Raw genomic sequence first — 25,024 nt, forward strand, 5'->3', positions numbered from 1 at the left:
TATGTCCAGGATAATATCAAACACTTGTGTCTCCAGTGTAATCTTCAGTGAAAAACTACTTGAGAGATGGCCTTACATGGGCATCTGATAAAATAAACCCCCACCCAGGACTGGAATTTCTTTCCGCCAGAGGGATCCCAGAAGGCCACAAGAAAAAAGATTTTTAACATATCCCAGATTGTCCCAAGGATGTCATCTCCCACCCTTCCTCACACTGCTCTCTCCATTTCTTAAGTCTGTTCTCCCTCTGCAAGCTTTGTTACTTAGGAAGCATTTTCTTTTTGGATGCTTTTTTAATAGGCCTTTATATGTAGACAAGAAACATCTTGTCTACTTCATTTCTCAGTCTTTCACTGCTCATTTCCCTAGATGTCTGTGTTATTTAAACTCTATTGAAAACTACACTAACACACTGAAATACACTAAAGTAATACACTCTCAATAATACTGAAGACAAGGAACACTACTGCTGTGTGTTTCATGCTCACAAAGCACACATGCTCTATTTCATAAAATGGCTGTTGCTTACAAGATTTGTTCTCTCAGATACAAACCAGGACAGAAAGTCTCACAGTGCAGCAAGAAGCTTTTAAAGTTTTGCTAATTAACAGTAAGTGCTAAAGATATAAAGGCACCAGCAGTATGGCTTTAGAGAGACTGGCTGCTCCTGAGTATTCTGGTTTGGGTGTTTCCCTGTTCAGTTCAATGAGAAAAGCAGGGCCCCAGCAAACACAACTGCTGCCAGTGAAGTGGAAGCTACGAGCTGTGACTGAGCTGACAACACCACTAGAGTTCACTGCAAGCAAGGGAAAGAATACAAGCTCCAAGTGCAGTAGCATGGCAGATCCTTTCTGTTCATACAGTAAGCCCAGACATCCAGCAGCATTAAAAATTAACATTTGGTCACTATCGCTCAAAAAACTCCTGTTCTGGAAATTCTGATGTTTTCCACACCTCGGCTTTGCCTTTCAACATGCAAAGCTGCATGAGAAGTGCAGCCTAGTGAGTTAAGCCAAGCACACTAATGCCTCTTTACCTTGGAAGTTTATCTAGCAGAGTCTTCAGTTCATCACATATGAGTTTCACTAGGCCACTCTTTATGTTTCTGTATGATACATCAATCATGAAGATAAAAGCTGGTGGTTTAGGAGGCTTCTTGTCCTACACAGAAAAAAAAAAAAAAAGACTATTCACAAGGAAAATTAGACAGTGTCCTGTTATAAGAAAAAAATTTAGAGGTGGTACCATAAGGCAATGCAAATACAGTGTTCAGTTGTTTAAAAATGCTGTGAATTGTAAATAGTAACTACTGCAGAGAGCTGACATGTATTGGGTAAAGTCCAGCCCTGGAATAGAACACTATCCCTGAAAAACAGCATCCTAATGGAATAAAATATCTAAAGGGTAACAGTTCATTAGATAAGATGAAGCACCAACTTTTCTGCTGGAATTCAAGTGTTTAAAAAAATTTGTATTTTGGCTTTTTTCTGTACCCCTGCTCTCCTTGGAGAGTTCCTCTTAGGCACAGTGTAAGTTTCACACAAATCATGCACACGCTACTGACACAAGTCTCTGGAAGTAAGAAAAAGTAAGAGGAAGGTTTGTTAAAAAAAAAAAGCAATGCCAAGAGATGTACCTAGGAAGTTAATACAAAATGAACAGAGCAAGAATAAACATGACCCTTCCTAAAACGGGTTTTCTTAATTCCCAATAAATGAGTAGTAGCCATTATTTGGTGTCAAATTCAGGACAGCTTTTTCATTACAGTTTCACTTCCTTCATATAGAGTTCTGACCTCTTAAACAAATTATACTTGTTAAACCAAACCCTAGAAAAATTCCAGTTAAGGATAATTAATCTAACCCTTCAATTATGACTTATAAGTCCCTGGCAAACTTTAAACTCAACTGAACGTTATACCCTTGATCTGACTCATTTGACTCATGCAAATCAGGATTAATTCCAGCGAACCAAAACCAGGCAGTATCTTTCAAAACTGTTCTGTTTACTGTACTTGCATGCTTGTTCCAGAAACTGCACCAAAAACTGCTTCTAAACTCTTGTATCAGATCAGCATTTATAAAGAATCTCTGTCTAAGTCCTGACAAATATATGGCAGAAACAAGGACTTGTGCTCTCACCACATCCGCTTAGCAGGAGTGCAATAATGCAAACCAGCTGGGATTTGTTAACATTCTTTGTAGCTGTTCATCCTTGTCATTTGATAAGCACAAAAGGAAATGACTCCTCAGTTCTGGTCTTGTACTGGATTTATAAAAGTAGGGAACCAGTGCAACTTGGAGCCAAATGAAAAGTGAATTACAAAATAATGCTACATTTAATGACTCAGCATTTTCAGCGCCGAGTGTTACTTTGTAAGAAATTTTTTCTTTGTAACACTGCAGCAAGTCTGAGGGTGCATCTTTGTAGCAAGCAGAATGGATAACCTGTAGAGGAAACTCCCTGGCTTAAGATGAGTGGCAAAAGTTGAGTCTTCAGAATTTGATGGAGCTTCACTGGATGTACACTGAGTGTCCCACACTGCATTTTTGCAACATCTCACCGCAGTTCTCTCCTGCTTTGGGGTTTAACCCAGGTTTCAATCAAATCTTGTAGGTTAGCTCAGAGATCTTGCTGGGTTTTGGAGTGGTGCTCTAGTGAGCATGCAGACCCAAACCTTTCCATTTTCTTCATACCAGCAATAATTTGATGGTCCGAAGAAGATACTGGTAGCTACTTCAAGATTTTGTAGGATCCAGTTGCCTTTTCTAACCTTAGCTGGTTAGAAATGGCCTCAGCTGCACTTACAGGAAAAAAATTCTGCCGGATTCCAGCAAGAACACAAAAATATGTCTGTGCTGCGGTCAGATGAAGTCACATTTGCAGTTTTGTAAAATGAACTGAAGTTTGAAAAGATTAAGTAATTTATGCTTTCAGAAGTATCAGAGTTCTGTAATAAAATCAGCTACAAATATTTAGAGTAACATGAGTGGGCTCTGGATTGAGTTCTTCAGTGAGTTGATATTAAAAGAGAGAACCAATTCCACTGTAACTTATTGGTCAGAATATTAGGAAGACTCTTGCCAGGAACAGATTCCAAGGTCAAATTCCCTTGCTAAGGTTTTGGGTATTAGGAAGGCAATTTAGACACATGTTGGTCTTCAAAATCAGTAGAAGACATACACCTAAAATGCAACAATGCACCAGAATTCCAAAGCTATCCTCTGAACAGTGCAACATGCTGCTAAACGTGCACATGTCTCACTTAAAGACTGGTGATCCATGATTTTGCTGCACTGCTTGTTCTTCTTTCTTGCATCATGTTCTGCAGCACAAAAGAACAAACCACTGTATTGTCCACACCTATCCATACTTCCTAGAATGTTCCTGGAAACTGATATGCAGCTTACAAGTGCATTTACTCTGAGGAGCTTGTTTGCTTTGCCACAACACTGTACACGGGGTGCACGCTGGCAGTACTCACCCGGCAATAATCCAAAGTAGCCACGTATTCATAAGATCCCAGGGACAGCTCAGGCCTCTCATAGTGGTCTATCCGTCGGCCCACGTGGTCCAGGTGTTGAAAGAAGAATGGGGGGACTACAAGCCAACACAAGAACAGGAAAAAATATTTAGAACTGGGTAAAGAGAGGAACAACACAACAAATCCTCTCAGCAGATGTGATATACTCCAAAGCAGTAAGAAATCAAGTGGGTGCAGCAACAATTTACACAGAGCCAGCCGTATGGTTCCTCAATGAATACATACTCAGAATGCTTATTTCCCACATTTTTGCCTGTAAAAGTGCACGTGTGTGTGAGTGAGGGGATTATCAACCTAGTTTCTTAGCCATTTTTAGTCCTTATCAATGATTTTTTGTTTCAGTAAGTGCTTTCTGACTAAGACACTGTAGCAATACCAGCATGATTTAAAATGATACTGCAACTTAAATGTCTTTCTTAAAGTGCTCCCAGTGCATCTAAATTTCCCTTTATGAGAGTTTAAATTGTTAACAAACGATGAAATTTATTATCTGCTATGCCTGCACAAACATTAGAGCTCCAGGCAGCAAAGCAGTTGGAGGGAGTCTGACAAGGTTCACGTTTCAGAGTTGAAAAGATGACTGTATTAGGGAAAGCACCAAACCCCTGTGATCCAGCTGAGGAAATCCAGCTTGATACAAATGTCTAGAAAGGCTAGTTCTGGCAAAGATTTGGGATTTCGCCAGGAGCAGAAGAACAGTTATGAGTCACATGCAGCACACTTGAACAAATATGGCATGGTATCTTCTGTGAAAACCAACACTTGTCACAGCAAGATTAATAGATTATTTAACTATTGCACCCACAGTCATGCACAGGAAGAAGCTAACATGCATCTAAATATTTGCTTCTTGCTGTAAATTTGCATTTCTTAAAGAAATTAATGTTTTCTTTCAGCACAAAAATTGCTTTCAATTAACAACATAAGCAGTTCAGTATCCTGTATTGTCACAACATTTTTAAAATCAAGGTTTGATTATACCAGACTGGACTTCATGAGTCAGCATTATTTTTCATCTATTTTTTTTAAACTGTACTGAACAAACGTTTCCTTCTACTATTCTTGGGAACTGATTTTTTAAAAAAATTTGTGAAATAAGCCTAGTTACTGCGTCTCCCTGAACTATTTTTTGTTAAATCAGAAAGTCAAGAAAATAATTGTAGAGATACAGTTTCTTTTTAGCCTTATGGAACTGATTTGAATCCCAGATTAGAGAAACATCACTCACCATCATTTATACAGTTACAAAAGCCACACTGGTACCTCCTGCCACCTTCAATGAACTGCATGAAGGGACACATGTACGCTTTGCAGCGGTTGCAGCGGATGGGGCCGGTCTCCCCATGGTTCACGAGATAAAGAGGAGTCTGCGCAGGAAGAGGTACAGACAGAGAGCAAATCAACATGACACCAAGGAGAGCTACAAAGAGTTAATTCAGGTTTAACTCGTTACAGACCACCTGATTAAGAGATCATTTATTGTTCAGCACTCACACAAAAGCTGTTGAGCCCCAGAGATCCCCTCTCAGGGGTTAAATTCACGGGTTTTTTTATCCGAAAAAAAAGAAGGATTCAGACCAAAATCTCACAACATTTTGCAAGCATTGGAGTTTAGGGCTCCAGGCTGATTTTCTCCAGCAAAGGGTAATTTTTACAGCTCACTAAGAAAAATCTGCTGGAGCCAGGTCTTTTGGCTTCTCTGTCAGATGGAACTTTTCCTGAAGAAATCTACAGCTGCTTGTCAATCGCAAAAGGGTATTTGCTGAGAAAGCCCTTAATATTTTGTCCTAAATGCTACCTCCCGTGCTGCCTTGTTACATGCTACACTCCAGTCTAAATGATGTCAGAGTCATCAGCTAGAGGGGGAGATTGAGGAGAAATACTAATATTTATTGAAGGAAATACATACAGCAAACAAGTACGGTACCTCAAGCACTTGTCAGTTTAATTACACTGACCACTCTTGCTTACAGCCCCTGCCAAAACCCATGGCTAAGGGAAGACATTTTCCAGATGTCTCTTTCCATAAAAACTGCAGCTATTGAAAGATTCCTGTGATTATTCTCAGAGTTAGAAAAGTCATCCTTGAAACCATTGCAGAAATGGAAGTTTGCTCAATTATTTGTGAAACACTAATTTATTTTTTTTTCCTTACTCTCATCATCCCCAGCTAAAAATCTCAAAAAGGCAGGAATAAGAAATGTTCAGAGTTTGGACACAGCAGATCCCTACAAGAAGAAAAATGCTGACAATGTCTTTCAGTGCTAACACATCACACCAGCACATTCCTTTTTAATTTTTTAAAATAATTATTCTGTCTCTTCTTAAGGAATGGGTGTATTTAATCTATTATACAATTTATTTTTTACTGCTGCATAAGGATGCATTTTACCAAGGATTTTCTACATAACAGTAGATTTTTACTACATGGGTTTTAAGTGCTCCCTCCTGCTCCACTAAGATATTCTTTTACTTTGTGTTCCTTCCTCTTTGCAAATTGAGTTTAACCCAAATTAACCAATAATGTCAGCTGGCAAATACAAGGGTCATTTTTCAGACATGAAAGCTTTGGCCATGAAACTTGCTCATCAGCCACAACGGCTTAATAAGGTTTAAAAGTTCTGGGTTTCGTTCATTACTTGGCAATTTTCTGATTATCATTCTGCTGTATAAGTTTAATGAGACCTGGATCTGGTTTGCAGTTAATATTATCATAACATCTGACCTGGTATGGGAAAAAAACCAAGACCAAACCAATTCCTGATGCATTTATACACATTGATGCAGTAACTTTCAACCTTGGTTTGATACATTTAACATTTAATATCCAAGAAAAATTACTCCCCAAAAGTGTTCACATTTTGACACATTAAAATTAAAATTTTTACATAAAAGGCATCAACAACAAGAACAATCAAAAAACAAATGCCATGAAGTTCAGAGCCCAAGTGTCTACATTCTTACACACATGTGATAAATTACCTTCTTGACGACAAAAAAATTAAGAGCAAAAGAAAAAAACCTAAACTAAAAATGTATGTGACAGAATTAAGGAGTTTGCCTAACAAAATTTTTTTAAAGCAGCCCTATTTGTCTCCTTAATAATTTATTAACTGGAATTTTTAGAAAATAAATGAAATTTACATCTTAGTGTTTTCTTTAACACTTCAGAATGTTACAAAAATAAAATTCCATTTTATGACAAAGCTATCTGCGTGATAACTTTATCTGCATGATAAATCCACTTCTTGATGAGAACACCAGAGCTGTGAAAGAAACTTCATCTCCAAAAAGCTACCTGTCAGTGCATTGCACTGCAGAGCCCGACATCCCACCACCCCATCAAGAGAAAGGAATTCCTATTTCTGTGTGTGAATTGCTACTGCACTTCCAAACATCAAAGTCATTTCTGTCATAGTAAAACAACTTTTTTAAAAAAAAGTAAATTTCTGTGAGAATATACAAAGGTAAGTAATACTGTGCATGCAAAAAGTCTTGAGTTTAAATTAAGGATACATAAAAGCAAAACAGTAAAAAAACAAATAAAACAAAACAAAAAACCAGTGATACTGAGTGGGAAAGTCTTGTTTGGTGTGCTCCACTCTCTGTAGATGTCACTGTACACCAGAAGAAAAAGCAGAGATCTCTTTATGCTCCCATCAAAATCAGTGGCAAACCCTCACAGCAGCAGGGGAATGGGGTAAAATTTAATAAGAGGTTTTTATATTTGGGGGGGGGGGGTGTTTTTGTTTTCTTTTTTTGTTTTTGTCTTTTGTTTTTTTTAAGTTTTTTAAGTAAATGCAATACTCCTGTTTCCTTTGCCTTTCCACCTACAAAGTACCAGCATTTTCTTTCTCTCTTGTCTCAGAAAGAATCTCCCCAGTTTTCCTGGGAGGCACAACATTGTAATTTTATGTTAAAGCAAAGCAGGGTTAGGCAGAAGATGGAAAATGCTGCAAGTGACCTGTACAAACTTAAATTTCTCTGGAACCTTGAGGCCCCACTGAAGTGCAAGCCCTGAGTGCTGATCTGATAAACCATAACTTAACCCCAAATATAGCTGCAATAAGAAGAGTTTTATTTTGGAAATATTTCAGCAAGACCATCTCTCAGGAGTCAGAAAAATATCACAAAGCAACAGACAGACGTTGGTGGCACAGCTCCAAGATAAAACACATCCATGAAAATTTCCAAAGGGACTTGAACCTGCACTTTAAAGTCTGAGAAAGCTGAATTTCTATTGCTTGCTATAAAAATGAAGTCCTGACATGCTCCTGAGGGTGATGCCTGCAAACTATCACCATATTCTTATTGCAGGATGTGGACCACAGCTGCAAATTATAAGTGTAGGAGTAAGGACTGTACTAAAGCTCCAGATCATCATGGCACACCTCTGGGAAAGCATTGTAAAGAGAAAAACCCTAAGAGAGAGATCCTCTGGAGAATGAGACAGGCACATACAGATACTGCAGAAAATTACCCATTTCTCAGACAACAGAATAAACAGATCATGTCTCTATAACACCCTTACAGTGTAAGCAGTGCTTCTAGAGTTGTTACTAACAGTTACACTGATGAAAATCTAGTCACTAGAATATTCCTATGAAAATTTCAAGATATGCTATACAATATAACTTTCCAATGAACAAAGGAGAAGGCTTTGTTGAAGCATGGCACTGCAGCCCCAGGAAAATGTTATGTTTAATTAGTACAGTAAAAAGATGACAAAAAACTCCACTGGACAATCAAAGGGAATTCTGAAATATAACACTGATGTTTTTGGAAAAAAACTAGGTCATGAACCAAAGTGTCTCTGTTTCCTAGCACTGTTGAAGGGGTTTGTTTTCTTTTTTTCTATCATCATGGATTGCTTTTGAGAAAGATTAACCAGTCTACAAATAATCCCTTGGTTTTGAGCTGCTTTACTGATTCGCGTTAAAACGTCAAGAAAGCATTTCCCTTTGTGATGTCCCCACTGTCTTTTATCAGAAGCCATTCCCTCTGAAGGCAGGAGGTATTTTGCCTATTCTTGGTTTTCAGATGTTGAACATGCTGAGGCTCCTCAGCTGATGACTCAGGCCAATTTGGACTATCTCATCTGCAAGGTTCACAGCAGGTTCAACTACTTTCCGTACCACACTTCTTTTCCTTTGATTTCCTTGTTTGCTTGCAAGACTGCAGCAAGGCTAAAGCATCCCCCATGTGATGCAGGGTCTCCTGGCTCTAGCCTGGTTTTCACAGACCACATAAAAATGCCAAAAGCATGTTCAAACCTCCTTGCTCAAAGCCCCTCCAGGCCCAGGCTGCACATTCCTCTGCACACACAGCACTGCAAAACACACCATGGCATGGTAGCTGAATTTCAAGTGGATCCTGCACGTGGGATATGATCCATTATGTAGGAAAAAACCCAGAAAACTATTTATCAGCTTCTGTGTATCACACCTCAGCTTATCCCTGAAATCCTTACTCAGCATTCCCTTTTTAAGGGGAATTTTGCAATTAACTGAACAGAGTTGGCACCGTGAAGAGTGTAAATACAGACTATTCATCATGACAAGGATTTGTACAAGTTTGAGGATGGGGGGAAAATACACATACTAATGATAAAATGTTGATGTAAAAATACCAAAATTCGTTAGCTTACTTCTTTAAAACTTCTGTATCATACAGGGGACAAAAGGAGAGGAAAAAAAAAGGACACAAGTTCATTACCCATGCCTGAGAGAGGCACCCCCAAGTTCTGCTGGTCATGATCCCAGGGTGGGAGCCCCAAGTGTTGCTCTGCAGCACTTCTCAGCTTTGCAGTGCTCACTGCTCTTTGTATGCAGGCACAGGCTGGATCTGGAGGCAAGGCCAGCAGCCAGGATTAACTGGTGATAGAAGCAGGAGTGTGAAATTGGCTAATCAAGAAAGTGCACAAGTCACTTCCACAATGCTAGCACCTGAAAGCCATCAGCTCTCAGCCAGACCTGCTCAGCCCAGCAGGAGCGGGAGCTGCTGCAGAGGCACAAACCCAGGGGAAGAACAAGGGCCAGGCAGAACTGCCCCAGCACAGCACTGTCACTGCTGTTAGCACCCCTGAGGGGGACAAGCACACGTTCAGTCACATGCCAGGGCTGAGGCTCAGGGCTGTACCAATCCACAGCTCCACTTCCCACCTTATCGGTATCACAAGGTGGAGCAGCACTGCACTCCTTGTCTGAGACTCTTAGGCAAGATTGTTGCACTAGCTGTAAAACCACTGAAAAGTAAGACAGGCAAGGTTCAAAGAGCTTCTCTACAGAAGTTGTAAGTAGTAATTACAAGGGATTAGCTTTACTGGTCATAAGATTTTCACATTAAAATTAAAGTTGGATTTTCAGTGACATCGTAGCTGTCTGGCTTATTTTACAAAACCAAACAGAACTCCTAAAGACACCTCATTCAGGTATTATTTCTGTTTTTCTGCAAATCACTGCAGGAGAGTTCTAGAGAATCTTCAAAATGTCACACTGAATTTGGGCATGAAATACTGATTTCTGGACAGGACCAGTCTCTTACTGTATGGTGCTGTATGATTTATCAAGGTAAGTTTATCCTCTCATAATTTTTTTTAAGCTAGCTAAATAAATTATCAACTCAACACCACAGTTTAAAACACAGGCACAGCCTGTAAAATACAAAGATAATGGCTTACTTGGCACATCAATTTTGTTTTAAAAAGTCCAAGACCATTTAATGCATACAAAACTGTGACCATTTCTGTGTCCTCAGGACAGGCAATAAAGCAATACTCCAAACAGTGCTCATGGAACATGCAGCTCTAGGTTTACAGAACAACTATTTCAGTTTATGCATGAATCTAAGTGTGCTATAGTGGCCTCTGAAGCAACACTCTCCCAGAGGAAATTCTGTACCAGAACATTATCAATGTTCACATCTTCACAGTAACAACAAAACCACAACTCCACTTTGGATTTCAGATCCATTTTGGTCTGCTGGGCTATCAGCAACTTCAGGGACCAATTAGGTGTTGGGAATTTTTCCTTTTTATACACACACACATATATAGGTGGATAGAGAGATGTGTGTCCATAGACTTTACATATTTTATCAGCATATGAGAGAAAAGTAATTGCTGACCTGAGATCATGCATGAAATTCTAATGAGTGAAAAGTTTCCTTTCTTCTCAAAACTGGAGCTGTTTCTCTTTTGATAGAAGACATTACTTTGACTTTTTAACCTGACTACTCATGTTTGCATTCCTGAGAACTTTCACAACAGGAACTGCATGGATCCTATTTTTGCCAAATATATTAAAGAAACTAATTAGGAAAAAAACATAGAAATGTTTAGGGGTATTTTAATTAGAGACTGAAAAAACTGTTCTGCTTACATGCAGCCTTTCCTGGACAATATTTATTAGTGAAAATACCTCTAAGGCTAATTAATTTATTTCCAGTGAGATCAGTAAGAACTGGGCATAGTTAAAGCATCATGCTGCATTCCCAAGCCAACTAGAGCTAGCCAATTGCCACAGGAGAACTCAGAAAGTACAAGGAGAATTTTTGCTATGTGAACAAAAAGCAGCACTGAACAATTTCACCTCCGTAGCAAGGCCATTTGGGATGCCCTTTATAAATAATTCAAGTCCTTTCTAGGATGGTGGTTTTGAAGGTCAATAGTAAAACTAACTGTTACTTCACAAATACCCCATCAGGTCAGAATGTTCCACTCTGAGTCTCTCTTTCATGAATATTTTTGCTACTACAATAGCTAGGATGCTTCAAGCAAACTCCAGAACCTTCAAACATTAACAATATTTGTATGTGACTTGCAACCACCCTCCTCTCTTTTATTAGCACAGCTGAGTGCAACAACTGTGTGGAACTGAGTTATGGCAGTGTGCTGCTTTGGGCTGGGCTACAGTTAGTTTTCCTCACAGTGCCTGGAATGGGGCTGTGTTTTGGATATGTGTTGAACATGGGAGATAACACATGGATGTTCTGTTCCTGCTGAGCAGGGCTCACCCAGGGCCAAGGCCTTTCCTGCTTTCCACATTGCCACACTGGAGGAGACTGAGAGGAGACACAGCCAGGAGAACTGACCCCAACTGACCAGAGGGATATTCCAGACCTATGGCCTCATGGTCAGTAAATAATAGCAGGGTGGGGAACAAGGAGGAATGGGGGGAACAAGGAGGAATGGGAACACTTGGAATGATGGTGCTTGTCTTCCCAAGGCACCATTACTGTGATGGGGCCCTGCTCTCCTGGGGATACCTGAACATCCAGCTGCCTAAGGGAAGTGAGAACTGATTCCTTTATTTGATTGGCTGGCAAGTGTGGCTTTTGCTTTCCCTATTAATCTTTGTCTCAAGGCATGAGCTTTCCAGCTTTTACCCTTCCCATTCTCTCCCTGATCCCACTGGTGGCAGAGTAATGCCTGGGGTTCAACCATGACATGAGGAAAGCAATCCTGGAAAGACACAGACCTGCTCTACTGAGATGATCTGTGCCTCTGCTTAGCAAGCACACAACTTCCATGTAATAACACACTTTACACAGTGGCATCCAGTGTAAATACAACATTGCATCATGTGCATAGATAAATGAAATACTCAAGAAGGAGAACTCCAGTTTAAAAAGCAAAATACAAACCTTTCCTCTGGAACTTAATACCAGTGTGTTCTGACTCTCTGAAGTTTTCAAGGAACAGATCAATAGCCCAAGTGATTTTTAATTTGAGTGTCATTTTTGTCGGCAAAACAAATTATCAGTATTATTGGCCAGTTAATTAAATGGATATAACTATTACTTTTTATTTCCCTTTTATATACACTGCTGCTTAGTTACACTTTTCTTCTGCCATTACAATTCTGAAGGACAGTCACAGTCTCTGACTTACCAGAAACTGTATTACATCATCCTCATAAAGGCTTCTTCTTGGTTTACATTTCAAAGTTGTGTAAAATCAGTCAGGAACTCTGATTATAACATTAATAAAATTTATATAAATGTCATATTTTTAAGTCACTGTTCTCATTTCTATCAGAATTACATCCTTACCATAATAACAGTGGTGCAGAGACCAACATACCACAGAAGTATCTTAAACAGTACATTTTAGGACTATTTTTCAATGTACACTAAAAACCAAAAGCCAGAAGAAAGTAAATGAGAAAATTGGCTTCAATTAGAAGAAGCTCTGCTGCAAAAGCCATTGCTAAACCTGCCTCTGAAGAGTGTAGTTACAGGCTAACAAAAACCTTTCTCCTTGATGACGAAGTCTTGGGAAGCAATCCAATTCCAAATGATTTACTACCAAGTGCAGACTAGCACAGGACATACTCCATGAAGAAAGCCTCATCTAATACAGGATTTATGCACCTCTAAATTTGGCATTGTGAAACCATGCTTACAGGCACTGATCTCCAGAGTGGTGTAACACTTTCTGGGTGAAGCACCTGCAGATGCTTGAGGGTTCTGGGCTCTCCACACCATGAATGGCAGAGTCTGGCACCTCAGAGGAGCTTAGCAAAAGCCACAGACATTAACCTGCCACTAGTGAGCTGAAAAAATTAAAATAAAACAGCTTTGACAGAGCAACAAAGATCTCCCTGCCCCAACCAGACTCAAAACTATGAGCCCAAAGTCTCAAATGAGACTACCAACAAGGATGCATTAGAAATGGTTTTATTTTAATACCTGGAAAATGTGTATTTAGGCTCACACCAGCACGATATACAGCAACGTGTACTAAGGTATATTACATATGCAGGGCTTCTACTCCCACCATCTTTTAGAACAAACACAACAACCCAAAGACACTGACAAAATCATTCCCTGCTGGATCTTGGACAATCCAGACACCAGAACACACAAAATAATCCATACAGACAGCAGGACAGAAGTGTCAACAGCAGCTCTTTTCTCCAAACAATTTCCTCAGAACTATCATCTTAGTAGCATTAAGCATGACCTGGTTGATATAAAAAAGAATCTTTCAAAAGAATCCCTCATTAAAAGCTCTTAAATTAGCCAACTTCCCATGCTCTATGCAGTAACAGCCTCCTGTGAATAAGTAACGAAATAAAAGAAATCAAAGGGTAAAACCCAAATGATGGTTTTTTACAGTGTGTAGGTGTTATCAGCAAGCACCTCTGCTCTTCAGAGCCAGCCTATTCACACATTCCTAATAGAAAGGAGCCTTCAGCAGGATGTTTAGCTGGAATAATTTCATCTTGCAGACTAAGCATTCCTCACTCTCCTCAAATCACAGTTCTGCACAAGCACATAGCTGCTAATGAATCTGTGTGTCCATGCAAACCTGTGCTTCAAACCACAGCCACAGCCTGCCTGCCCTGCTCACTAGCTGTGAAATCTGGGACAACAGAACCTGGGCCCCACGGAGTCCAAAGTGGATTGGAGGAGCATAAGGACTTCCCAAAACCAAAAACTACACTGATAACATTGGATCACATTCTAAATTATGCCCCTCCCTCGATTTTTAGCTGCTGCCAACTTCACAACTCCCTCTAGGAACCCATACTATCATCCATGTAAAAATCATGGCTTTCCAAACAGCTTAGTGGCAGTGGGCCTCATCAAATTTCACTATTCTTAAAAGGTAAAGTGGCTTTTAGCTCATTAACTAGATTTCTGAGAAGCAATTCCATTCTCTTAGCTAGTTAATTAACTGAGGAGAAAATGGAAGTGAAATATTAGATTCCCACCAATAAATATTTCCAAAAGCCAATAAATCTAAATAAATAGGAAAGAACATGGCAGAGAACAATGACACAAAACTACTAAGGAGCAAAGAAGGCAAATATCTAAAGCTAGAGATAAGTATTTTGAATTGTTTATATTGGATTTTACAACATGAAATACTCTTTTAACTAACTTTTGATAGCAAGTAGTATTAATGCTAAATCAAGATCACATGGTTTATTCAGGCTCTGGAAATATTCATCCATCTCCAAAACAAATTCATGCAGGGCTTGGTCTAGGATGATAACTGTGAGAGCCAGTTTATTTTTATAGACGGTTGCTAAAGCACTGGTGGACTAAAAATAAGTTCTGTCAAACAATGATACTGTACTCTCAATCTATAACAAACAAATACTTTCCAGAGACCATCCAAATCAGGAGAGTGAAAACGAACTGTTATTTTTGAGAAATTATAAATATGGACTTGGAAAGATAAGACTGTGAAATCTGTAGTGCTTTTAAGACACTGGCAGAGGAGGGAAGGCATGAATGTTTTAACAGCCTTTGTTTCCAGTGATAAATAGTGCACAGGCAATGTTCACCAGTTCATGATTTTCTAGATTGGTTTTTTGTAGTAACCTCTAAAAGAACCTGTGCCCTCCATGGATTTTCCCCCAATAACTTTCAGCTTGAGAGCTTTTCTGAATAAGTCCCTTTCACTTGCCCTTCTGAGGCTCAGTGCCTGCATGCCAAGTGCTGCTACCTCACCTGCTCCTGGGGTATCAAACACAACCCTACAACCATCTTTGCCCAGTGGTCTCCACTTGTGCCTTAAATTCGCTCTCATGTGTCATTTCACATTTCTGAAGTAAAGCCTCATTTGTGACCTTTTCCTCAGTGTGACCACTTACTGTCTCAATTTCATTATTATGTTAATTATGGCTTCTCTACAATGCTTTCATTGTGCAGCTTTACCAGGTTACATTTTTCATTTTTTTCTTTCTCACTGCAGGGGCAAATCCTGTTTGGTTGGGGGTTCACTTAAAACACATTGCCCTTATTCAAAACATGCATGACATCCTTTCATTTACCATCCTTGTCTACCAACATTATGATTTCACTTTCTGCTCTTATTTTCTCCTACAGAGATATCTCCATTTCTAGTAAAGACTAGGATATAAGTTATCTGGTGTACACCTCTCCAAAAGACATCCCTGTTCAAGTTTTTGACAATTATTTTCTCCTGATAATTTTTTATCAGATCTTAGCTAAAATAAATTTTTAAAAAATGCACTTTGCATTTGCACTTCATTTTTGGAGGGAGGACACCAGTCCTTCTGTGTAGACATTCCACTCAGCCAAAAAGAATCCACAATGACTAATGAACTTAAATCTGTCTTACAGACTTTCTGAAATCCCAAACTACCTTTTCCCCTTTGGAAAACCTTCCAACTGAAAGTGTGAGAATACTGTCAAGTTACCAGGTCTAAACCTTTTAGTTGAAAGCTCTCAGGATCTTTTATCTCCATCTCCTCTTTTATCCTTAGTCAAAGGAAGCAAATCCCCAGAAGTCAATTTCCAGTTAAGTTACTGTCTCCATTAAGGCAACTGACAGTTTATTTTCTAAAAATAAAATCCATTACCTTTACAAGTCATCCACCCAAACGGTGACAGTGCTCAATTAAGAAAGAGAGGAAGATCTGTACAACTGGGCTCTCCCTTTCATAAACATACCTAATTCTGTTACTGCCAGAAGACTTGGCTATTTCTCCTATTTCTTAACTAAATTTTTGCTGCAGTTACTGTGTAAAACATGCTGTATATCAAGAAATAAAGACATTAAGACATATTTTCACCTTGTAACCCAATAGCACGTGATGAGCATCACCTGTAGACACTGTTAAAAGGCACTATCTCTAAAATAGGGTGGATATTCTGAAACAAAGAACTTCCTGTGCCTTGCAGCCACCAGTTTCAGGCAGAACACACCATAGTAGGAGGTTCAGAAACACGAATAAACCCCTGAATATATTTTACCTCTATAAAAAGCCCAGTTCCTTCAAATTAAGTGGCTTTTCAAAATTAAAGTAGTTATAAATCCCATATGGATGACCATTTTTATTAGGATATCTTAAGAGTAAGATCTTTGGCAGCAGCAGTGAAGACAAAGGGCACATACACAAGCCATGGAAAAACTGCCTCAGCTAAGACTGCCCAGTCTTCCCACTCCAACACTATCTCCTTAGTCCTTACAATTTTACCAAGCTATAATTGTTCTGACTAGAATTTTCCACACTGGGCTTTTGCCAATTTTGAGAGACATTTTTCAGGCTCCTCCAAAGGAGAAGCTAGGGAAAAACACACAGCTCCTTACAGATTAATGAGCCCCACTGACCTTTCCAACAGCACGAGAGCACTAACACTTCACAACGGGTGGGTCACCGAGCACATCTTCTTGCCAACCTCAGGAAAACCCCCCTGAACTTGGCTGAGGATAAATGTTTGCATATACTGCAAACTGATGTATGCAGAAGAGATTTAGATTTTAGCAACTCATTGATCACCCTGTCCAAACACAATGCAGAAGACAAGGAAGCCATGTGTGGGAAACACAAAGGACTAGAGGCACACTCTGAGTGCAAGACGCACAAACCAAAAGCCAACGTGGAAATGGATTTTGTAAGTGCAACCTGGGCACAGAAACTGGGATCAAGGGTGGTAAAGAGCAAAGGTTGGCTGATAAAGTGAAGGGGTGGAGAAGCAACAGCAGGAGTTTCATCTAGGAGAAAATGCAGGGCAGGGGCAACAAGCCAAGTGTGCACATTTCCCTCAAGAACTGGAATGAAACCCGAAGTTGCTGTCTAACTGACAAATGGTGAGACTTTGTATCTGCAGAGCCATCAGTAATACATCCTATTGCCCTGTGGACCACAGAGCAGATAACTACAATCTACCCTGCTGAAATAATACTTTCAATTCAAACTACAGAGGTCTGCTGGATTGGATGTTATCCATCCTGATAAAGAGCAACATCTGCTTTTTTCCAAGATATATTTAAAAAAAAAACTACCAAGAATTTATAAGCAATAAAACAAAGTTAAAGAAAAATCAGACTGCAAAACCAAGCACTAAATGTCTTAGCAATTTTAATTAGGCTTTCCTGTGCAGGCAGTTTATGAGGAGTTTTTGAAGACACAATCACATACCACAACTTTGATGAAATCCTTGCTTTTTCCCCCATGACACAGCACTCTGGAGTAAATCAATGTAAAACATGAAAAGGAAATGCATTCTGCAGACCTCGCAGAATTTAGAAGCTGAAGAATTTAGAAGCAATGGAGGACACAGCACATGAAGACCAAGCAAGATAATCCCACAGACGACGTAACTAAATGCTGCAGTAGAAAAATGGATTTATCCCTGCCACTGACAGAATCCTCTGGGGGTGACAGGAAATCTGGTTTATTGTTTTAAGACTAGAGAATACTGCAGAAAAAATCTGCAGAAGAACTAGGGATACATTTTGAATATGGAGGGTCATTAGAGATGGTTATGTGAGAAAAGGTTAGTGTCTTCAAATAAGTGCTAAAAATGGCTGGTTACATTTGTCTTCTTTCTATGACTCAGCTCATCCAAGTAGAAAACCCAATTATCTTCTTGGTCTGTTGTGAAATTAAATTATTTTGTAAAGACCTCGATGGAAAAATGTGTTTCTTCCAATCTAACTCTCCACATCTTAAATTTAACTTCATACAGTTTTTGGTCATCCTCTTTTAATACCTTCGCCTAAAACTGCAGAGTAAACAACTGACAAAGCTGGCATGAACTAGAGGCAGTTGGGGAAACACCAGGAATCTAGGGGAGTCACTCCTGTACCTTTTCCAAATGAAAACTTTTGTCCTTTGAAGTTACACCATGACCCAAGCACACCCCAGTCTTCTGCCACCTCATGTCAATTCATAGTGTGAGCTGAAACACCCTCCCCACCGACCCAGTCACAGACAAACGAGCCCGCAGCAGTTTGGAGCCCGGAGCCCAGTCACAGACGAACAAGCCCGCAGCAGTTTGGAGCCCGGAGCCCGAGGACGCCCCCAGCAGTCCCTACCTCGCCCGGCGGGGCAGCAGCGAAGGGCTGGATGACGGCCGCCAGGGGGATGCGGGCCTGCCTGGCCATGTCCGAGGTCAGCGGGAAGCAGTAGGTGGTACAGCGGATGTACCGCGGGCTGGCGTGCCCTGAAAAACACCACAGAGCAGTGAAAGGCTGCCAGGAGGAACCTGGCCACCCCAGCACAGAGCAGGAAAACCAGAACAACACAGAGCAACAAGTGCATGTGCTACATTAAACACAAGGTTGATTTCCTCCCATGCAGGCTTCTACCCATCTTTCCTCTTTATATCCCAGCCCATTGCCCCCCTTCCTCTGATTAAATATTTTCTTCCTGAGTTTAAAGCAGATATTTAAACATGACAAGAGTAAGCCAACAATTACTTGCAAGAAGAATCTCAGTAGAGATTACTTGGAAACATCCCATATGTAGGATCTTAGAAGAAAATATGGATGACATCCCAGTGGACATGCCAACATTACATAAAGGAATGAGGCAGACTGATACCTGCTGTTAAGACTGCTCTCATGAGCTACCTCTGATTCAGAAAACAGTGTCTGTCCTAACATCACCATACTGACCTGCATTGCAAAATACAGGGTGCAAAGTCACCACCACACTTCCAGACACTCAGCACAGGCCCCTCAAAGAGAAACTGCTGTGTGTTGCATGCAAGAGCACTGAAAGGAGTTCAGGAATCAGCTTCCTGATGCTCCCTGTGTAACCAACAAACTGCAGCTCTGCTCAGTTTCATGAAAGGAATTTCTTGGATGACCAGAACGGATTTATCCCATTCTTAGATAATGCCAAAAAAAATCTTGGTGTGTTTGTACGTTTTATACAGTTTATCTCAGCATTGATAAATTACTGCTGGGCTGAATAACACCATCAGTTTAACCTGTATTAAAATATTGAGCCTGCTGTCAAGAGCAGCATGTGGAAGACTGTAACCCCAGGCTCCAGGCAGAAGCAAAGGCAGATAAATTTTTGCTTTGGCCAGTGTATATCAGCTAGACAGCTTGCACACTGCCTCTACCACTTTAATAGAAATTCCTATCTTAAAAGGTAACAGTGCTAGGCTAGTCTTACTGCTTCTTCTAGTGTCCACCTTTCAAATTTTCAGAATAATCCAGAAAGGATCTTCAACTTGAAATGTAACACTTTTAAAAATTTTAAGTTAAAAAGAAAAGTTGTCTCAACTATTCATACTCTTTGAAAGGCTAGGAAGGGAAAAGGAGATGTTAAAGTCAAGGTGTAAGAACTCAACTCCCACTCCCCTCCTCCCCGGTTTTTTCTGTTAACAGAAGTCTGCAATTTCATGTACAATTTAGAGCAAAGACCATCACTTTCAGATGAGAAATTTGGGAATTTAGCCTTTGTTTTATCTAATTATATTAGATTTCCCCTAGAAAGACTCCCAGAGCAGTAACAAGGACAGTTACCTTGGTCCTGGATCACGCAGTTGGTGGTGACGAGGGGAGGGACCTGTCCCCTTGTGTTTGTGGCATAGACCTGCCCTCCCCTGGCAGCCTTGTCATTCTCAATCACTTGAATCTGATGAACAAGAAGCAAGAACAGTATGAGGAAGGTAAGTCATGCATTCAGCTACACTCATGAACAGGCTAAGATCTACACTAAGTAAGACTCTGGTTGAAGCCTAATTTATAACAATTTTCAATACAATGTCATGACATATTCATGCAGCTGACTTTGCTGCCCAAATTCCTTTCCCATATCCTGCTCACTGTTACTTCTGCACGATCCCTTAAGGCTGACACTTCTCAGGATATAACCAAAGTTATATAAAGCTGTATTTTGTTCCACACCAGAAATCCAGTCACTGATACCATCATTCCTCCTCTCTCCTCAGCAACCTGGTTCAGAGTGCAGCCAAACAGCTGTGGGAGGCAAGAGGAATGAGACAGGGAATTTCTCAAACTGGCTTTGCCACTGCTGCTGGTACCTCATGGAAATGTGTCTTTACACTGCACATGAACTTCTAATAATAGCTAGGGAACTTCAGAAGCCTCTGTTGGAAAGCAAACAGAGAAGAAAAACTAAATTAGTTGCATGGAGTCTACTGATCAATGTCCAAGAGGTATTTTCTAACACACTGAAAATAGTCTGGGGCCTATAATTTTTTTCATCAATAAAGTTTTCTGCAATTTAAATATATAAGACATTCCTCAGAGAGCTTGTTATATCTTCTGCTTGATTACTTTTCCCTGCCTCCTTGGCTTGTATACTTATAGCTAACTCTTGCATTAGAAGGAAAAAGGTTTAGCTCTAAAAAGGTCCACCTACTGAAGAAAGCAAACCACTCTGAGACTTAGCTCTGCAAAGGATCAATGTGCCATTGTATTCTGCAGCTAACTGACCTAAATATATCATTGTTGACAAAGTCCAGATGTGAGTTTTCATACATGTTGTCAGGGTACATATCAGCCTCTAACATATATAAGAGAAACATAAATCCACAATGGCTACAGAGAAGAAGTAAATTTATCTGGCAACACTACTATAATTATATAATGTAAATATAACAACAGAAATACACATGGTCATACTTATTCCTCATTCTGAATTAGCTTTTTGTCCTTTACAGACGTTGACCCAGATCATGTTTCTTTTAAACATTCGCTCTGATCCTCTCTGCAAGGCTTAAACAAACCTTTTAACCTATTTTAACATGGCTGTTGCAGTCAAGGCTGTTTATACTGTGTGCATAATTGAAACAAGACATCAGCCCATGTTTTCATGCCAGACCTCCTTCCCTCCCTGCCCTTTTTTTTAAATTAGACAAGATCATTTTATCCCTCTACTGTAAAAAGCATTGCACTGAAACACTAGGAACGAGTGACTTAAGGGCATTTGTTATTTATACAGACACTTGATTCAGAGAGTTTTTTACACAATGCTTTTCAGTTAAAAATTGCCTTTAACAAGGCAATTGCAGTTGTTACATTAACCCCTAAGGGATTATCAACAAGTATTTTTCCAAAGTTATGGGGCAGGGTGGGGAGAGGGGGGGGAGGTGTTTGCATCAAAATCATCATTCTAAAAAAAACTTTTCTAGAAGGACAAACGAATACCCCAATTTAAAGAAGCAAGACAGTTTCATACTAGACAGTGCTAGGCTTTTGCAAAAGATGTTCCTCCTGTGTCAGCAAGAAGTGTAAGATTCCTTTACCCAGACTAGCCTGCTGTGCAGTGGTGAAAACATTTTTCTAAAGTAGCAAGTTTTAGGTTGAAGCTGCTTCAAGAATTCTGACTCTCTGAGAACCTTTTGACCTGTCCAGGTGATTGCTAGAACCACTCTAAGTGTGGGCACCAGAACATTTTCTCTGGGAGTTTAGCACACTATTGCTTTCTATTTCCATCAGCTGTTTCCAATAAAGAAGTTAAATGCTGCCTGTGCCTGACCAGCCCTTTCTTTGCATACCAATTAGACTATTTCAGAAAGATGGATGCAACCGTAATCCTGTTTTCTCTAGCACCATCCTAAGAAGAGACACTGCACCACCACAGTTCAAGAGCTGAGCCTCTTCAGCTTGCATAAAGCTTAAGCATTAGGTATATTCCAGGCTACTGGAATCTTCACAAGGCTGCAGCAACTGGAAGGATGGCTGAGGCAAATAATTCTCGTTGCCTGAGAAACTCTTGAAATCAAAAGGTGAAGTGGCTTCTGACCATGTGACTTCTCAGGGCTGCCAGGACTGCACTTCCAGAGCTCATGTACCTGTATTGTGTACAAATCCTACTTCTGGTACCTGTTACCAAGTTCAAGCCTTCCAACTTTTCAGAATGAAAAGGAAAGGTGATAAGCTACAGTGAACACAAGTAGTTCTTCAGTACTGGTCACTGTCTCATTAATAATCCTATTGAGAATTCCTAGCGAAGTATTTCCTACAAACTATTTGGTACATACTCATGTATGAGTGTTCTATGTTAGATAAAGTTACAAAGCCTCTTCAGTACTCAAACTAATTTCAAACACTAATTGATACAAAACTGACAGCACAGAATACAAAACTGCATTAGAAACTGCAAGAACTAGAAGGTATGTTGAGAACCAAGCCATGTAAGGCACATATAAGTGCCAAAGTATGTTATGAAAAACCCTACCAGCTAAAATGAACACAATGTTAGCATCTGTCACTCCTTTATCTTAAATGAGCAGGAAGTTACATTTATAAAAAATTAGAGCCATGTTACTTACTGGGCTTGGAATAGAGTCAGGATCAAGCTTCTTCTGTGGTGGGCCTGAGAGCTGTGCTGGACTGCCAGGAAAAGCACCAGGATAGGACAGTTGAGATGCTGCCATCTGAGGACCATAGTTTGCTGCAGAGTTACAAATGACAATTCATTTGAAGTATTTAATTTCTATTATTGATGCTTAGCAGCAACTTCTGCCATGCAATCAATTCTTACTCAGCTAAGTGCAACTCCTCCTTCCCCTGTGTTTTCAGCAACTAAAAGAAATACATTTCTGTGGCTCAGTTTGGTTTTAGTTTGTGTTTTTAAAAAGTAAGACCACCACCAGATGTGACAACTTTGGCTCCAAAGTTTTCAGGTTTATATCAAGTAGGACAGTTAGTAGAGATTACCACAGCTACCCACGCCAGGCCATTACCTCACTGAAAATCTCTTCACTAACATCAGTCAATGCAAACTGAGATCATCAGCTGGCTTTCTGTATTCAGTTACAATCCATTATTGCTATAGCAAAGCATTTTTGAAAGCTGCTTATGACAGTACTACAAGACAGAAAGCAGCCTATACCTTTACAAAGTGTAAGAAAAACCCCCTCCCGTAGTGTGGTGTGCTTTCACCAATTACTAAATGCTAATTCTGTTTCTGATCCAAATTAATCTCCTTTTTCTTGTTACCATCTCAACAGAATGCTAAACTTATGAGCAAAAGCAGAGCCTGTCTCAAGCATACTGACTGACAATGCACATCCCTCCCTTCTACAGAAAGGGAACTCATATTTCATTTTTCCCAGTCAGCTGAAGATTCAGCCATGAATGGACACTGTTCCACCAGTGATTGTGCCTGCACGCTTTGTTTTCAACCACATGGCAAACATCCTTCCCTACCTTGCTGAGGATGATATCCAGGCCCTGGAGGCTGTCCCGGAAGGTGCTGCAAGTTAGGATTTGGAGGGACAGGTCCAGGGATTGCACCCTGCCTGGCCATAGGAGGCAATGCTGGCTGAGCACAAAGGCCATTAACACTGTTTGCTGGTGGAGGAGGCAGCTGTGGTGCAGGTGGCAAACCCATCTGCTGCTGGGCTGGGGGCAGCAGCCGCGGGCCCTGGAAAGCCGCCGGATGCCCGGGAGACACGCCAGAGCTCAGAGCAGTGCCAGGACCTGAGTGAGAAATGGTATCAGGTGAGTCAGAAATGATAACCTCCCAAAGCTGTGTCACAGGTGCTCTGGTTCTGCTCAACACCTTTCTGTAACATACAGGCAATATTGGATCCCATACTGACAGTGCTGCCTCACGGGACTGTGTCTGAGCACATGACAAATCGTGGTTTAGGCCTCAGCTGACTCTGTTATTTTATTTCTTTTGGCTCTATTTGCAATAAAACCCTGCAGCTGGGGTAGATGGGGAAAGAGTGAGAGAAGCCAGAGTTGGACAGTTCTTCACTAGAACACACATAGATCACTCAGCTTTCAAAATACTACTTCATTTCAGAATGTGAAACAACACACTTTTTGCTCAATAATCCATTTCTCTTATGTGGCATGTTTTTGTTACTCTGCTATTTGTATTTCACCATTACAGGTTTGACAGAAAATAAACCCAGTTGATACTAAAAGATGAAACATGTGGGAATTATTTTGTACACACTGGCAAGGAATTGTTTGTTGTTTGTAAGAGCCAGATTCCAATTAGAATTAAGAAGACCCTGGAAAGAGAGGTTTTTTTGAGACTTACAATCTGTAAACACTTATTACTTTACAAAACCTGCATTTTTAAATCAGAATTTCCCCCAAAGACAAAACAATTTTAAAGAGAGCTAGAAGAATAACCAATATTAGGTTTGCAGCAAAAGAAGCAATGTGTTCATATATAAACACTGAAATACATCTTCTGTCACATACATTAACTGAAGAAAATCTTTACATGCAAAATACAAGCCTCCCAGTACATAAAATGAGAACACTGTATTTTACATAATTGTTTTAAAATTGTTTATATATTTTGTATAATTTAAATACATATCAGCATACGTGGTTGGAAGTAATTTACATGGAAGCATCACATCATCACATCTTCATGGCCTAGGTTTGAGATGGTATAACATCAAAATAAACACAGATAAATTTAGATTAAAACCCAAAAATGTTTAGACAAGAAAATAGTTTTGTTACTAGAGAAATCGTAAAAAGTTGAGAAAAATGAAACCCTGTCTGCATATTATTGCTCATGCCTTGGCTGTTACTGACATGTTCACTAAGTATTTTAAGAAATGAGTGATGGGATATCTGAATTTTACAGAAAGTTTGTCAAACATCAATTCAGAATTAACCCAATACTTCTCATTTAAGGAACTGGATGAGATAAAATTGCTAAGAACTGAAGCCAGTGATGGTGGTCAAAGGTCTCATTTTCTGTTTATACAGAAGTTCAATAAGGTTTTAATTATCACAGTCTTAATGCTTTAACT

General features: G+C 39.9%; 1 protein-coding gene across 6 annotated transcripts in view; it reads right to left on the reverse strand.

Moving 5' to 3' along the window:
- SEC24D (SEC24 homolog D, COPII coat complex component) overlaps window positions 1-25,024 on the reverse strand; it is a 41,795-nt gene that overhangs the window by 11,008 nt on the left and 5,763 nt on the right. For all 6 annotated transcript variants that reach the window (XM_064416347.1, XM_064416348.1, XM_064416349.1 and 3 more), the window contains 7 exons: window positions 23,445-23,717; window positions 22,565-22,686; window positions 19,788-19,899; window positions 18,345-18,472; window positions 4,773-4,911; window positions 3,485-3,600; window positions 1,037-1,161 (listed from right to left, as the gene is read on the reverse strand). In XM_064416347.1, coding sequence (XP_064272417.1) covers window positions 1,037-1,161; window positions 3,485-3,600; window positions 4,773-4,911; window positions 18,345-18,472; window positions 19,788-19,899; window positions 22,565-22,686; window positions 23,445-23,717 — 1,015 coding nt within the window. The remainder of the gene's footprint in view (window positions 1-1,036; window positions 1,162-3,484; window positions 3,601-4,772; window positions 4,912-18,344; window positions 18,473-19,787; window positions 19,900-22,564; window positions 22,687-23,444; window positions 23,718-25,024) is intronic.

Source organism: Passer domesticus, chromosome 4 (genome assembly GCF_036417665.1).
Source record: "Passer domesticus isolate bPasDom1 chromosome 4, bPasDom1.hap1, whole genome shotgun sequence".
Taxonomy (NCBI): Eukaryota; Metazoa; Chordata; class Aves; order Passeriformes; family Passeridae; genus Passer; species Passer domesticus.